Genomic DNA, 16329 nt, shown 5'->3' on the forward strand with positions numbered 1-16329 from the left:
TGAAATTCCAACATAAAAAAGCAACATGGAAGCTGGAAGTTGGTGGCACGTGCCTTTTTAATCCCAGCACTGGGAGGCAGGGGAAGGCAGATTTCTGAATTGAGGGAGTTCCAGGACAGGCAGGTCAACACAGAGAAACTCTGTCTCAAAAAAAAAAAAAAAAAAAAAAAAAAAAAGGCAACATGCTACTGTGAAGCAGAATTTAGGCGGGCCTTATTCCTGTCTTTTAAGGGCACCGAAAAACATTTTGAAAACAATTTCGAAAATTGCCAATAATTTATCAACCCTAAAATTCTGTTTCTCTTGTTTTTGGTTTTGTTGTTGTTTTGGTTTTTTTTGTTTGTTTTAAGAGAGGGTTTCGCTGAGCAGCCTTGGCTCAATCTTGACCCAATCTGTAGACCAGGCTCACCTGGAACTCACAGGGATCCACCTCCCTCTGTCTTCCGAGTGCTCGTTTCAGAGATCATTTATTTCTATAACTCATTACCCTTTAAGATTCTTAAAAGCAAAACTAGTCACAAGAAGAGATAACAATGCAATATAACCTCTAGTGACATCCTAGTGCCTTTTGAAGACAACTCTGGAAAGAATTTTGAGCATATTAGCAGGGTTTTTGTTGTTGTTGTTTGGTTTTGGTTTTAGGGGGTTTTTTGAGACATGGTGTCCCCCCAGTGTAGCAAAAACTGGCCTTGAACTCATGGTGGCACCTGCCTCTACTTCTCAAGTGCTGGGATTACAGGCTTGAACCACCACACCCAGCTTAAATCATCTGCATTCAAAGGGAGAGATCATCTGCTATATTTCCTTGACCAACTGAACAATTCAACAAATTGAATTTGAGTCTCATAGTAAGTATAGCAGTCCAGATGTGAAAAAGCAATTTAAGAGCTGGCCTTGGTAGAGCACACTGTTAGTTCCAGCACTTGGAAGGCAGAAGCAGGTGACTCTCTTGAGCTTGCTGTTATCCCTGTCTACATAGTAAGTTTCAGGCTAGCTAAGGCTACATAGTGAGACCTTATTTCAGAAAAGAAAAGAAAAGAAAGGTGATTAAGGTGTTCTGAGTTCTTTAAAAATACTTGGAAGATTGTTACAGTTAAAAAGAAAAGTCAACTAAAAGTAATAAAAGCATTGGGTGTGGTGGTGGGTGCCTTTTGATCCCAGCATTTTTTAGGGTGCAGTTTTTATTAGTAGGTATTTGCTTATTTCCTTTTACAGTGTACTTTGTTTTCCTTAAAACTTTAGTGCAGAACCATCTTTACAGCTATAATAGTACATTTCAGTTTCCTTTTAATTTTTGTTTTATGTGTATGGATATCCCATACACCACTGTGAGCCTGGTGCCTGAGAAAGCCAGAAAAGAACCTCAGATCCCCTGGAACTGGAGTTCCAGCCACCATGTGGGTGTTGGCAGTCAAACCCAGAGCCTCGTCAAGAACAAGTGCTCTTAAGAGATAAGCCATCTATCCAACCCCTCGTTGGTCCCTTTTACATACTTTTCAAGGTTTTGTTCCCTGAATTGTTGCACTGATAAAAACATTGTGGGTTGCTTGATAGCAAGTAATGTTTAGAGCTTATTTTCTTTAAGGTGGGATCTTAGCATATATCTTAAGACTGCCCTTGAACTTGGCACTTCGATCTCTGCCTTTGATATCCTGAGCAGATGTCCATGTTTTATGCCAGAGATAAAGCTCACTCTTGCAAACCTCCCTTCCAGGAGCCGAGAGTGAAAAGGAGTTTATCTTTCTATATACTTGGAGAAAGAAGATAGGTAATGCAAATTCAGAGACAGTATATAAAGATTTCTGTTCGGCTGTTGGAAAGTTTTCCTAACATTTCTCTCTAGGGCAGAATCCAGCTGGGGGTATCTTTGTGGTCTATGAATGAAAAGCTATGATATCCTATAGTTGAGTTGAAGATAGATGTGAAAATGTTGCCTGTATCTTGGTGAGACCAAATTAATTTAATAAAGATTTTATTTAGATGTCACAAATACATATTAGGCCCTTCTGAGGAGTGTGCTGTGCTACTGGGTGCTATATTGTAATGAACACTACACATGGAGTCTTGGCCTTTGTGACCCTTACTGAGGGAGACATACATGTTTTTTTCACATATATGTTTAATGCTAGGAGAGATCCCATTGTTGTCAGTGTCATAATTTCCTGCTGTGGTTTTCAGTGTATCAGAAACCTCTGGAAGTCAAAAGAACTATTTGAAGTATGCATATATCCTTAACACCAAATTGGACTGCTGGTTCGGAGAAGCATGTAACAATGCCTAGTCCAGGATATCCTAAGTGCTAAGCCTTCACTCTTCAGCTCCGTCTCTAAGAAAAACACGGTGCTGTGAACCCAAACTGCGTCTGCTCTGCAGAGCTCAAATACCTCTAGTATGACTCTGAGACTTCAAAACAAAAAGTAGTTAGTTTGTGGTGAAATTTTGAAGTATAGTGCTTATAGTTTTAAAAAGGAAAAAAAAATTTTTGTCTTTGTAAAGTTTTTAGTCATGTCATTATATGGTTAAATATTAAGAGATATGTAGCACGTAACATGTTCACATATTTTCCTGAAAAGCAGTACATTTTTAATTTTGTAAATTTACTTACAAGATCTTGTTTTTTGGAGAAAAAATTTCCATGATTTATTATTATTATTGTTGCTGTTGTTGTTGTTGTTGTTATTAAATGATTTTTTTCCTTTTATTAAAAATTTTTTTTCCCTTCACATAGTGTATTCTTACAGAGTTTTCCCTCCCTCTCTGTTCCTTCCAGTTCTCATCCAGATCCACTCCCTTTCTGTCTCATTAGAAAACAAACCAGCTTCTAAGGGATAGTAGTGAAATGAAATATAGTAAGATAAAACAAAACTAACAATTAGACAAGACAAACAGAAGGAAAAGAGCTCAAGAGAAAGCACAAGAAGCAAAGGCCCACACTCTCACACACTCAGGAATTCCATAAAGCACCACACTAGAAGGCGTAATATATTCAGAGGACCTGGTGTAGACCTGAGAAGCTCTTGTGTATGCTAAAGCTCTTGTGTATGCTGCCTTAGTGAGAATTACTTAAAAACTAAATTCAAGTTGTGGTAAGTGCTATGAAGAGAATATTAGAAGACAGTAATGACTTCAGAGACTAAAATCCACTGCAAAAAAAAAAAAAAAGACTGAAAACCAGTTGAGAGGAGAGAGAAAAATGTATCAAGTCTGAGAACAAAGACATACACATGCAGCTTCAGGCAAGGTCACAAACTAAAGGAATGCATTCATGCCTTTCCTAGGGGATCTTATTGTTTAAAGAAGTCTTGTGACAGATAATTCATAAAATAATGCATCTCTTCATTGACCAGATGGAATTTAAAGTGGCCTACAGCAATATTTTTCATAAAAGAAACACTATAGCCCTTACAGAATTCTATGGGAAGAGCCCAAGAAAACCCCTCCAAGAAGTCTGAAAATCACAGAAACCATTGTAAAGTGGCCCCAGTGCTTCTGTTCGCTTTCCTAAATGTATTCTCTTTACAGTTCACAAGGATAGTACAGATGACCAGAGAAACTTGGCAGCAAATTATTTGAGACAGTTGACAGTGTACCCACTGTTCAATTTTTTTTTTTTGTCTTTTTAAAAGTTTTAATGGAAGAGAGGGAGGATTAACCCAAGACCTAGAGAAAGTTGGGCCAGTATCCAGTCTCTAAGCTGCATCTCAGTCCTGCCCTAAATTTTGTGGAAATGGTTTCTGTGTTTCGTAGGAAGGACCATCGTTAAGTACTAAAAGTCAGTCCTATTATGTAGTGAACTCTTCACTTTCCAGGTTCTGTCCGTCACCCATTTGCTTCTTTGCCTTCCCCACTCAGAGATGCTTCTGTTATTTCCCGTTCAGTTCACTGGAAGCTTGTACTGTAGGTGTCTTTGCTGGGCCATTGTGTGTGTGTATGGGGGTGGGGGGGAGATGCAGCACACCATTAATCTCAGCACTCTGGAGGCAGAGGAAAGCAGATCTCTGAGAGTTCAAAGCCAGCCTGGTCTACATTGTAATTTCAAGACAGCCAGGGCCACACAGAGAGGCCCTGTCTCATGGGGGTGGGGGGTGGGAGGGTTAACAGTTCCATAAATATTATAAAGCTAATATTTATGAATAAATTTTAAATTTTACTCTTGCAGAATTATAAGTAGCTAACAGTGTTTTAGTTCTTACCCAAATGTACTGTACATTTGATTTTATAGAGAATCAACTATTAAGGTTTTTTTGTTTAGTTTTTTGTTTTTTAAATCCCTTTGAGCCAAGGTTTCCCTATATGTAACCCTTAAAACTCAATAAATAGAACAGACTGACCAGGAACTTGCAGCCATAGTTTTGCCTCTGCCTCCTATGTGCTGGTCATTTTTAGTCTGTGGATGCATGTGTGCACACAAAGCATTGCTTACCTAGAAGTCATAGGACAACTTGTCAGAAACAGTTCTTTGCTGTCATCTTATGGGATCCAGGGATTAAATCGAGGTCATCAGCTCATTCAGTGCAAAAATACATTTATTGTAGATAATCAGGGAAGAAATAAATCAACTTGTTGCCTGTCCTAGTCATACTTGCATACATACATGGCATATGTAGTTAACTCTCATGTCGACCTGACCCAGACAGAAACCTAGTTCTACTTAATCGATCCTTGACAAAAGCATAATACCTGTAAGGGCAACTATATTATCTGTCATCACTTTCTCTTCAAGATATCCCTCCCCCGGGGTTGGGGATTTAGCTCAGTGGTAGAGCGCTTGGCTAGCAAGTGCAAGCCCTGGGTTCGGTCCCCAGGTCCGAAAAAAAGAACCAAAAAAAAAAAAAAGAAAGAAAGAAAGATATCCCTTCCCCTACCCCCTGAAACAAACAGGGTCTTACTGTATCACAGTGGCTTTGAACTCCTGCCTTATATTCCTAAGTACTGTGATTACAGACATCACGTAGCACACCATTTTGATTCCTATACTAAAAGTGGGATAATACCAAATCAGGAATTAGTTGCTTAAGAAAAGAAAGAATTGACTAGAAATAAGTCGGTATTCATAGGTAGTAGGAATGTTCCAGAAATGTTCCATGTGGTTTAGGTTATGGTGTGTGGGCTTACACTGACTGTTTTAAAAATAGTCATTATGCTTTTTGTTGGTTTGTTAATTATACTTTTTTTTTTCTTTTTTTCAGAGCTGGGGACCGAACCCAGGGCCTTGCGCTTGCTAGACAAGCGCTCTACCACTGAGCTAAATCCCCAACCCCTGTTAATTATACTTTAAAAAAAATTACAGGAGTTGGGGATTTGGCTCAGTGGTAGAGCGCTGTTCGGTCCCCAGCTCCGAAAAAAAAAGAAAAGAAAAAAAAAATTACAGGTGCTTTGTCTCTGTATATGTATGTGTACCACAGGCATGCTATGCCTGCAGAAGCCAGAAGAGGATGTTGTATTCCCTCAAACTTGAGTTACAAGTGGCTGTGAACTACCATGTAGATCCTAGAAATGGAAGCTGGGTCCTCAGTAAAGAGCAGCATGTGCTCTTAACTTCTAAGCCATCTCTCCAGCCCCTATACTTCTATTTTTTGTTTGTTTGTTCATTTGTTTACTTCAACCCACATTGATATGGTTGATTTGTTTTTCTTCCCTTCTTACCCACTTCCCACCCCCACCCCACCCCCATCAGCACCTTATAGCCATCATGGCAACTTCATCAGAAGAAGTATTGCTGATTGTGAAGAAGGTTCGTCAGAAGAAGCAGGATGGAGCACTATACCTCATGGCAGAAAGAATTGCTTGGGCACCTGAAGGCAAAGACAGATTTACAATCAGCCATATGTATGCAGATATTAAATGTAAGTCATACGTACTACGTCTAATGTTGGTTTTGTATTTTATATTAGAATAACACATAGTGGTAGTTATAAAATAGGATCATCAACTGTGCAGCGGGGCATTGCAGGTTTACATAGTGTGAACTAGTTTCATCTAAACTATTGGTTTGGAAGCATCATCTTTACAGTCAGAATATCATCTGTTTAAGGTTTATAAAATCTGTCTAGATGAGTTGGGTAAGGTGGCACATTGTTATAATCTCAACACTAGCAAGACAGCAGAGTCAGTGGGATCATCAGAAATCAGTTTATGTTATAGTGAGAGCTCTGTACCTATGCCTCACTGCCTATTGGAACAAAGCCCTCCATCTCTGTTAGGTGAGAAAGGAAAAGCATTGTTGCCTTGATGGCCATTTGCTAACTACATAGAATCCGGGCTTGGAGCGCTGGCTCAGATGTTAAAAGAGTATTTGCTTTTCTTTCTTTTTTTTTTTTTTTTTTCTCTTTTCTTTTTTTCGGAGCTGGGGATCGAACCCAGGGAATTGCGCTCGCTAGGCAAGTGCTCTACCGCTGAGCTAAATCCCCAACCCCAGTATTTGCTTTTCTTAAAGAAAACCCCATGCCATCACCCATTTGTAACTCCAGTTCTGGGGCAGGGGATCCAACACCCTCTTCTGGCTTCCTTAGGCACCAGGCTATGCACATGGGGCACATACATACACGGAGGCAAAATGCATAAGGAAAACACAAGTTCTGCTATGAATGTATTTTAGCACTCTCAGTCTCAGGTGGTGGTGGTGGTGGTGGTGGTGGTCACGATGATGATGAAAATCTTGAGGGACTGGTCATATAGCTCAGTAAGTAGGGAGCTTGTGTAACAAGTACACAGTCCTGAGTTTGGTCCCCAATACTACACAACCTAGTGTGGTGACACATCCTATAATCCTGGCAAGGTAGGTAAAGGAAAGAAGATCAAAAGATAAAGGTCATCCTTAGCTTCAAATAGAGTTTGAGAGCAGCCTGGACTACAGGAGACCCTGCCTCCAAAGAAAAAGGCCATAGATTGTGGCTCTGGCATATGCAATAGGTTTATATCAATTGCTCTCAATCCTTGGAGTTTGCTTAGAGACAGGTAAGTTTTTACATTGCTGAGGATCAGACAAGGTCCTCATAGGAGGTGAACAAGAGTTCCACTCATGAATCGCTACCAACTCCCAGGCTGTTCTTATTCATTCATTTTGTTTTGTTCAGTTTTGTTAATACAGTTCTTGACAGTGTCATGCATGTATGTGATGTGCTCTGGTTATTTTCACTTTCATTCTCACTTACTGTTGTGGCAGCATCTCCTGTATCCCAAGTTAGACTTAAGCTTGTTAAGCCCAGGATGTCTGTGAAATTCTGATTGCCCTGCTGCCAACTTCCAAGTGCTAAGATTACATTGTAAATGTCCTCACCTAATTAGCTTCATGCTTGTCTTAGGCCAGAAAATAAGTCCAGAAGGAAAAGCTAAGATACAACTTCAGCTGGTCCTGCATGCAGGGGACACAACAAACTTCCATTTTTCCAACGAAAGCACAGCCGTGAAAGAGCGGGATGCAGTGAAGGACCTCCTTCAGCAGCTGCTGCCCAAGTTCAAGCGGAAAGCCAACAAAGAACTGGAGGAGAAGAACAGGTAAGAGTGGGGATCTGCTTCCCTGCTCTGCTAGTGGGTTTGGCAAGTCTCCTCCTGTAGGAAATGGGATTTGTGCTGTCAATGCCTCTGAGTCTCTGCTTTTGCCACTTGGTCACTCACTGTATGACCTTAGACAAACAAGACCATGCAACCTCAAAAGTTACTGCAAAAGGGCTGCCGTTTGATTGGGAGGCCTGACATTACAAAACACTTTAGTTCTTTGCTTTCTTTCTCCAGCTTTTTAATTACAGAGAAGATACTAAACTATTAAAAGAATGTTTGTGAATAGGAAACCAAGAATCTGTACTATATAGGGTTTCAGACTTTTGAGTCTCAACTCTACTTTGCAGAGGGTCTTTCTCTCTGTGTTCCTTGTTCTGTGTTTCTTAACTCCCATTGAAAGCCTTTCTTCAATGGCAAAATAGTAATAATCATAATTTTTAAAAAAGAAGCCATATTAGGGGTTGGGGATTTAGCTCAGTGGTAGAGCGCTTGCCTAGGAAGCGCAAGGCCCTGGGTTCGGTCCCCAGCTCCGAAAAAAAACCAAAAAAAGGGGAGGGGGGCTTGGGGATTTGGCTCAGTGGTAGAGCGCTTGCCTAGCAACTGCAAGGCCCTAGGTTCGGTCCCCAGCTCCGAAAAAAAGAAGAAGCCATACTGTAAAAGTATTGAGCTAGAGAAGCAATGGAGATTCCTAGTAGGAGATTATTTCATTAATAATACCTGTTTTGAGTTGTTACTTATAATTCCTTGTGCTTTTCAAAATGATAAATGAATACTGGGAACTCTGTCAGCCTTTTCTGTCCACCTTTATGTGTTGAAGAATATAGTACTGTTCAGATACAAAGTGGACTTTGTAGTGAAAGGATGCAGAGATGTATAAGACCAGTTCTTTGTATTAAAAAATGTAGTCTGCTTCTTCAAAGTTCCTTCCCTTTTTCTGTACTTCCATTTGTTACTCTAAAAATGATTTAATGAAATGACGTCTGTAGCTCAGTCGTCACAAAATGAAAGTTGTGTGAATGTCCCAGAAGTTTAATTATATTTACTCTATCACCAGAATGCTCCAAGAAGATCCTGTTTTATTCCAGCTCTATAAAGACCTTGTTGTGAGCCAAGTGATCAGTGCTGAGGAGTTCTGGGCCAACCGTTTAAATGTGAATGCAACAGAGAGCTCTACATCCAGTCACAAGCAGGATGTTGGCATTTCTGCAGCATTTCTGGTATGTGACCTTTCTAGATTTCTGAAGGGAAAAATAGGAAAACTCCAGTATTTTTGTAACAGGGACATTTAGGGATTGGGGGACCCTGTCTGTAATCCCGGCATTTAGGCAGAAGAGGCAGGAGGATCAGTGATTCAAGGCCAGTCTCAATGTCTTAGTTATTTTTCTACAGCTATGATAAAATATCTTTAGTAAGGCAACTTGTAAGAGTTAAATTGAGGGGTTGGGGATTTAGCTCAGTGGTAGAGTGCTTGCCTAGCAAGCTCAAGGCCCTGGGTCGGTCCCCAGCTCCGAAAAGAAGAAAAGAAAAAAAAAAAAGCGTTAAATTGAGTTTACAGTTCCAGGGGGTTGTAGTCTCTGATGGCAGCAGGCTGCTAGAGCAACAACTGAAAGCTGACATCTGTGGGTTTGGTGTGAGCCTTTTGAAACCTCAAAGCCCAACCACATGATACACTTGGTCCAGCAAAGCCATACCTCTTAGTCCTCCCCAAGCAACCACTACTTGGGAACCAAATATTCAAATGCCTGAGACTTGTGGGGCACATCTCATTCAGAACACCACACTCAGCTATGTCAGAATGTGTCTCAAAAGAAAAAAAAACTTGTGGATTTGGGGTGTGTGTGTGTGTAAACATAGGCACATGTGCATGGTATGCATATGGAAGTCAGAGGATAACTTGAGGTGTTTGTCCTTGACTTCTGCTTTGTTTGAGTCAAGTATCCTGTGGGTGCTCTCGGAATGTCCCTGCTCTCTGTCTCCATGCATTTGCTGCGCTAGGGTTACGCATGCATGCTCTACAGCGTCCAGCTTGTAGGTTCTGGGCAGCGATACTCAAGTCTTCCCTTGCTTTACCCACTGAGTTATCTTCACAGGCCAGAATGATTTATTTCTCTTGAAATTTTTGGCATTTTCTTTGACGTAATTTAGTGAAACTTGTCGTCATCAAGCATGTAGGGCAGACCTTTTAATCCTAGCACTCAGGAGGCAGAAGCAGGTGGATCTCTGAGTTCAGGGAAACTTGGTCTATATGTAAGTTCCAAGCCTCGGTACATGGTGAAATCTTGTCTGAAAAAGAAAATTTTGTTGTCAGTGGTTGGCATGGTCTTTTAATACAAGTAGTATCTTTACACACTGAGATGGGACCTTGCTGCGTAGCCGTGGTTGGCCTCACACTAGGGGCGATCTTCTGCCTCTGCTTCCAAGAGAAGAAAGATAACTCTGGTGCTTTTGTAAAGTGATTACTGTGCTTTACTCATAATACAGAGTTAAATGAACAGGGGCTACCACCATTTAGAAAAAATATTACTATAAAGCATATTTAATAAATTAAGGCTACCTTATCTGTTCGATTAGGAAATAACACTCCCCCCACCCCCCCCGAGCTGGGGACCGAACCCAGGGCCTTGCACTTGCTAGGCAAGCGCTCTACCACTGCGCTAAATCCCCAACCCCAACACTTTTTTAATAGGAAAAGAATGAGAACAGCATGCTTATTCAACAAAGATTTGAATAGGAGGCCAGGAATGGTGGTAATCTAATCCCTGTACTTGGGAGGGCAGAGCAGGAGGATCTTGAGTTCAAGACTGTCTTGGGCTACATAAAATTCCAGCCTAACCTAGCTATATAGAATCCCCGTCTCAACAGACAAACTGAAAATTATGAGTAGCAGTTACATAAATTCAGTATGTTTCTGGCTGATTAATAAATTCTAAGTCAGGGGCTGGGGATTTAGCTCAGTGGTAGAGCGCTTGCCTAGGAAGCACAAGGCCCTGGGTTCGGTCCCCAGCTCCGAAAAAAAGACCAAAAAATAAATAAATAAATAAATTCTAAGTCAAATTCATAAAGCCTTTTGTAAGGAAACCAGTAAGCTAATGTCCATTTAACTACCAGCCAAGGTTCACAGGTTTTGGCAACCAAATGAGTTCTGTTTTAAAACTGTGGTCCATTCTGATGTTAGCCACTCTTGAACATGTCTATTTGGTCAGTTCAGACTTCAAAAGAAGAAACAAGTCTCCTGGACTGTGATGAACAAGTCCACGTTTCTTTGTGGTCTGTCTCTGTATATGGTGAGGGGCCTGCTGTCTCTGCAGTGTGTTCAGAATCCATCGGTAACTTAGACGTACTCTCAGATAGCTAGCAGATGTTTGTAAATACATGTGTTTATGGTCTTTGTTTTAGGCTGATGTCCGTCCTCAAACAGATGGCTGTAATGGTCTGAGATATAATTTAACTTCTGATATCATTGAATCTATATTTAGGACCTATCCAGCAGGTAAGAAAAGTCAATTACTGATTTTGAACTTTAGTTGATTAAAGGAATTGTTTAGGCAAGTTCTATTTATTTATTATCAATGAAAGGTTTCTTTTAGTCCTATTTAAATGCAATAGAATATGTAAAAATATATTTTTTTTCCCAGTTCCCAATATGGGTTCAGTAAGTACTGTATAGTCATTAGTTCATTTCATTAGGAAATGAGATTTTTTTTATAGGAATAGAATGAGAAAAGTACTCGTTCAACAAAAATTTGAATAGGAGGCTAGGCATGGTAGTATGCACCGGTAATCTTTGTATTTGGGAGGCAGAGCAGCGAGATCTTGTGGTGCATGTGTCCACATACATGCATGTGATGGCTGTCATCTAATGAAAAAACTGCTACAAACTTCTCTGAGTGACTGGTTCTACCCTGCTCTGATTTCATCACTCAGAGGTGACCCGTGATCCTAGCCACTGTTTATACTCTTCTCACTAAACGGTGCTCCTTGAGCCAGATACTCTTGTCTAACAATGCTTGCTTGTTACTGTTAGATAGTGGTTCTCGACTGCCTAGTACTGTGACCATTTACTACAGTTCCTCAGGTTGTGACCCCAACCATAACATTATTTCATTGCTACTTCATAACTCTTGTTTTGTTTGCTACTCTGAATCACATTGTAAGTATCTGCTATGAGACTCCCCCAAAGGGATCACAGCCCACAGTCTGAGAGCTGCTGTTCTAGAGTATCAGCCCAGGCTGTAGTGTTTGCTATTCTAAGCTTCTTTCCATATACAGTTAATTATCATAAATATCTTATGAAGTAGATACTGTTAATATTTTTTTAAATAAGTAACCAAGGTACAAAGAAAATAACCTGTTGGCTGGGGATTTAGCTCAGTGGTAGAGTGCTTACCTAGGAAGCGCAAGGCCCTGGGTTCGGTCCCCAGCTCCGAAAAAAAGAACCAAAAAAAAAGAAAGAAAGAAAATAACCTGTTTCACCTAAGCAGTAAATGGCAGACCCAGTGTTTCTGAACGCTGATCACTAAACCAGAAGTTTCTAGAGAGTGGAGCTGTAGTGTTAGTGGTATGGAGAGTTTTATTCTACCACTAACAGAGCCTTGTATTAGTAAGGTTTGATTTCCAGGTTTGCTATTGAAAAAAAAAATATGTGCAGTGTGAAATGGTGTCCATAGTTTGTGAGGATTCATAAATGATACCTTACCTAAATCTGATAAATTCTACTTCATGTTTATAATTCTATAGTGTATCAGGTAAGACTGTCATGAGAACCTTTAGTTTTTATCCAGTCACTAAGAACTGGAAATGGGAACTCAGTATATAAGACATCTTATGTGGACTTTTCCCTCCCACAGTAAAAATGAAATATGCAGAAACTGTACCACATAACATGACAGAAAAGGAGTTCTGGACACGATTTTTCCAGTCCCATTATTTTCACAGGGACCGACTAAATACAGGATCAAAGGACCTCTTTGCAGAATGTGCCAAAATAGATGAAAAGGGTAAGTGGCACTGACACTCACCTTGTTATTCCTGAGTGTCGGAGCTGTTCATAAATGTTTAAAATACATCTCAGAAAGATGAGCTTTAAACCTGTGTTTTCATTGATTTTTTTTTTTTTTCTAGGATTAAAAACAATGGTTTCATTAGGAGTAAAAAACCCAATGCTAGATTTGACAGCGTTGGAAGATAAACCATTAGACGAGGTAAGAATTAATAAAGGGACATAATGACAAAATGATCTTTTCCTGGTTTTCAGTGTTAATATGTATATGCCCTAAATTAGATACTCCACTTGCAATATCTGAAAATAAGCAGAATGCTTTTAAGTTCTCAGAAGTGCTTTTCAGTATGCAGTAGGCCCTGGGTTTGATTGCTATTTTGGTGATACTGTTAGGACCAGTAAGTTGGCTCAGTGGACATGCTTGCTTCACAACCCTGAGCACCTGAATTTGAGCCCCAGAACCTATAGTGATAGGAATGAACCAACTCCTAAAAGTTGTCCTGTGACCTCCACATGAGCACCCATGCTCATACATACGTGTCATACATAACTGCTAAAATAAATAGCTTAACATTGCCTTAGAGAATTGAGTTCTCCAAGAGTTGCTTAGTGTTCTTAAGAGATCATTTTTAAGCTTTCCCATGAACAGGAACTGGACTCACCTCGTTCTAGTAAAATTTTATAATCTAAAGAAATGTGAGTGAGAATTAGTAAACAAGCATACATTTGTTGATTGTTTATCTACCAGCCTTTATTTGTTTTAACCCTTCCAGGCTATGATTCAGGCCTTCCAACTCATTTCTTTGGATACTAATTATGTAATAATGATCTCATATAGCCCTCCTCTAACTCCACAGGCCCTAAATCATTTACCAACTGTATGATAGTTATTTACTAATTAGATATTTCCTTCTTTTTCTTATGAAAAAATTTTTTGTAGTTTGCCTGCCTGTTGATCTGAATGTGTGCCATATGCATCCAAGTGCCCATGGATGTCAAAAGAGGGCATCAGATAGCTCCCCTGGAACAGAACTTAGAGTTACAAGTTGCCATATGGGTGTTGGGAACAGAGCCTGCTTGCTTTGCTAGTGCTCTGACCACTGAGCAATCCATCCAGTACCTCTGCTTAGATATGCAGAGTGGAACAAATCTTTGATGAGTCTCATAAACCCTGTTTGTGGCTCTTCCATTTTTTTTTCTTTTTAAGATTTACTCATTTATTTTATGTATGTGAGTACACCAGAAAAGGACATCAGATCCCATTACAGATGGTTGTGAGCCACCATGTGGTTGCTGGAAACTGAATTCAGGATCTCTGGAAGAGCAGTCAGTGCCCTTAACCACTGAGCCATCTCTCCAGTCCCCAGCTCTTCCATATTTTTAACATTTTAACATTTGCTTGGGTGGTGACTTTAAGCCATCTCCCCTCTAGTAATGTTGTTCATGTTCCCTCATAGCTCCTTTATTTCCTAACCTTGATGAACTGACTTACAAGGAAAGCCAGCCTCATGGCACCTACACTTTGCTAAGAACAGATTGATTGGCACTGTCAGATAAAGAGTGTAGTGTCTTTTTTTTTTTCCTAGAGGTAAAATTATGAAGCAAACAGAGGGTGGTGTGGATTTCTGCTGGGTTATCTATAGTTAGGCCTTAGAAATTGATTGCTTGGCTAAACTAAAAATATAATAAAACCAGAAGTTGAGTTTGTTCAGTGTGTGTGTATGCATATAAGTTCAGAGGCAGGACCACCATCGGTTATCGATTCTTGGCTTCTAGCCACCTTTTTTATTTTATGTTTCCTTAGACAGCTGTGTACATGGCTGTGATGAATTTTAGTTATATTCACTCCAACACCCTGCTGTCCCTCCTCTCCTTCCCAAAAGAAGACCATCTGTCCTGTTGTTTGTTAAGGTCCCTTTCATGTGCATGGGTAAGGGACCATGGACATGGGCAGCTTCTCAGTGACCTGAAAAAAGTGGCACTCCTGAAAAAGGGGCAATTTACTATTGGTGGTCATGGGCTCTTTTCCTCTTCCGTGAGGTAGGGAATATTGGTGCCCAGTCTCATGCCACTCCTGTGCAGTAACTGAAAGACTGCAACAGTGGCCTCACTCTGTCCTGCAACCCTTCTGTTCTGTGCCCACTCTTCCACAGTGTTCCCTAAGCCTTAGAAGTGTGAAATAAATGTCCTATTTAGGACCAAGCTATCTTCTGTCCCTTATTTTCAGGACTCTGTGACCGCTGCCCTTCACAATAAGTTATACCTATGTATATATAACAATAATTATGAAGAAGGAGGTCATGAATTTGGAAGAGTGCCAGAAGGGGTATATGGGCGGTTTTGGATGGGTGAAGAGAAAGATTGTGTTTATATTGTAATCTCAAAAAAAAAAAAAAAAAAAAAAAAAAAAACATTTTTTTTTTCTTGTTATTTGGGTTGTATCTTTTTTTCCCAAGACGGTTTTTCTGTAGACCTGGCCTCAAACTTACAGACCTGCCTGCCTCTCTGCCTCTTGAGTGCTGGGAAATAAAAGTGTTCCATCAAACCCAGCTTCTTAATTTTATATGATTTTCTTTAAGATTTATTTACTTTATGTATCTGAGTACGCTATAGCTATTTTCAGACTCACCAGAAGAGGGCATCAGATCCCATTACAGATGGTTGTGAGCCACCATGTGGTTGCTGGGAATTGGCTTAGGACCTCTGGAAAAACAGTCAGTGCTCTGAATTGCTGAGCCATCTCTCCAGCCCTATTTTTTACTTTCTTATGAAACTTCTTTGATGAAAGCTGTCAATACTGGTATATGGGTGTGAACACGTGATACTCAGAAAACAATTGAACTATATGTGCATTTAACAGGATGGGGGAAGTGGGTTCCCTGCTATGGACTTGTGATCACTAGCCACCATCTGTTAATCGGGCTTGCAGTACCAAGTACGCATACTTCCTGTAGATCAGTCCTGGAATCCAATCAGAAAGCAGTTAGTTACCCCCATATTACTGATGCCTTGTTACACCAATGGGCACATCTTACCAGGCTATTACTTGAGACCAGATCTTTGCTGACCATAGTCTATGCCAGATCTCATTGGGTAGTCTGCTGAATGGCAAGCAAACTGTAGGATTTCACCTACTTCCGTATCCCAGTACTGGGATTACAAGTATGTGTTCCCTATCTAGCTATCCAATCATGTATTTCATTTTGTTGTACAGGGCTATGGCATTTCCTCCGTGCCATCTACTTCCAATTCCAAATCCATAAAGGAGAATAGTAATGCTGCCATCATCAAAAGGTTTAACCACCACAGTGCCATGGTCCTGGCTGCTGGTCTCAGAAAACAGTTAAGTATGCATGTAGAAACTGTCCCTGGCCTTTTCAGGATAGCCAAGTGAAGGGTTCAGTTCAGCAGTTTTAACAAGAGCTTGTTTTCCCATTTCTTCTTCAGACAAGCACAAAATGGACAGAATGGTGAGCCCAGCAGCGTGGATGGAAATTCTGGAGATACAGACTGCTTTCAGCCAGCAGTCAAGAGGGTATGGGCATCAAAGCTAGGCCATTTGGGGATTATGTATCTCTGGGTATGAGGATCTAACTAAATTCTTCATACTGTTTGCTTCCTAGAGATGGTTTTGGTTTCTTAACGGAGATGGCAGAGCTGTTGCCCTCACTGTAGAACATCATGAAACCCAGTGTAGACTTAAGCAGCTAACTTTCAGTTGACACAATTCTGATCAGTGTTTATTCAGCTTTTCCCTCCCTTTGTGCACATACACATCAGTGTGTGTGTGTGTGTGTGTGTGTGTGTGTGTGAGAGAGAGAGAGAGAGAG

General features: G+C 40.4%; 1 protein-coding gene across 1 annotated transcript in view; it reads left to right on the plus strand.

Annotated features, from left to right (window-relative positions):
• Gtf2h1 (general transcription factor IIH subunit 1) overlaps nucleotides 1-16329 on the plus strand; it is a 28038-nt gene that overhangs the window by 1671 nt on the left and 10038 nt on the right. The window contains exons 2-9 of the mRNA NM_001399644.1: nucleotides 5678-5846; nucleotides 7305-7497; nucleotides 8555-8717; nucleotides 10897-10990; nucleotides 12348-12497; nucleotides 12622-12701; nucleotides 15714-15841; nucleotides 15947-16034. Of these exons, the coding sequence (NP_001386573.1) occupies nucleotides 5693-5846; nucleotides 7305-7497; nucleotides 8555-8717; nucleotides 10897-10990; nucleotides 12348-12497; nucleotides 12622-12701; nucleotides 15714-15841; nucleotides 15947-16034 (1050 nt within the window). The 5' untranslated portion in view covers nucleotides 5678-5692. The remainder of the gene's footprint in view (nucleotides 1-5677; nucleotides 5847-7304; nucleotides 7498-8554; nucleotides 8718-10896; nucleotides 10991-12347; nucleotides 12498-12621; nucleotides 12702-15713; nucleotides 15842-15946; nucleotides 16035-16329) is intronic.

The sequence above is a fragment of the Rattus norvegicus genome, chromosome 1 (genome assembly GCF_036323735.1).
Source record: "Rattus norvegicus strain BN/NHsdMcwi chromosome 1, GRCr8, whole genome shotgun sequence".
In the NCBI taxonomy this organism is placed as follows: Eukaryota; Metazoa; Chordata; class Mammalia; order Rodentia; family Muridae; genus Rattus; species Rattus norvegicus.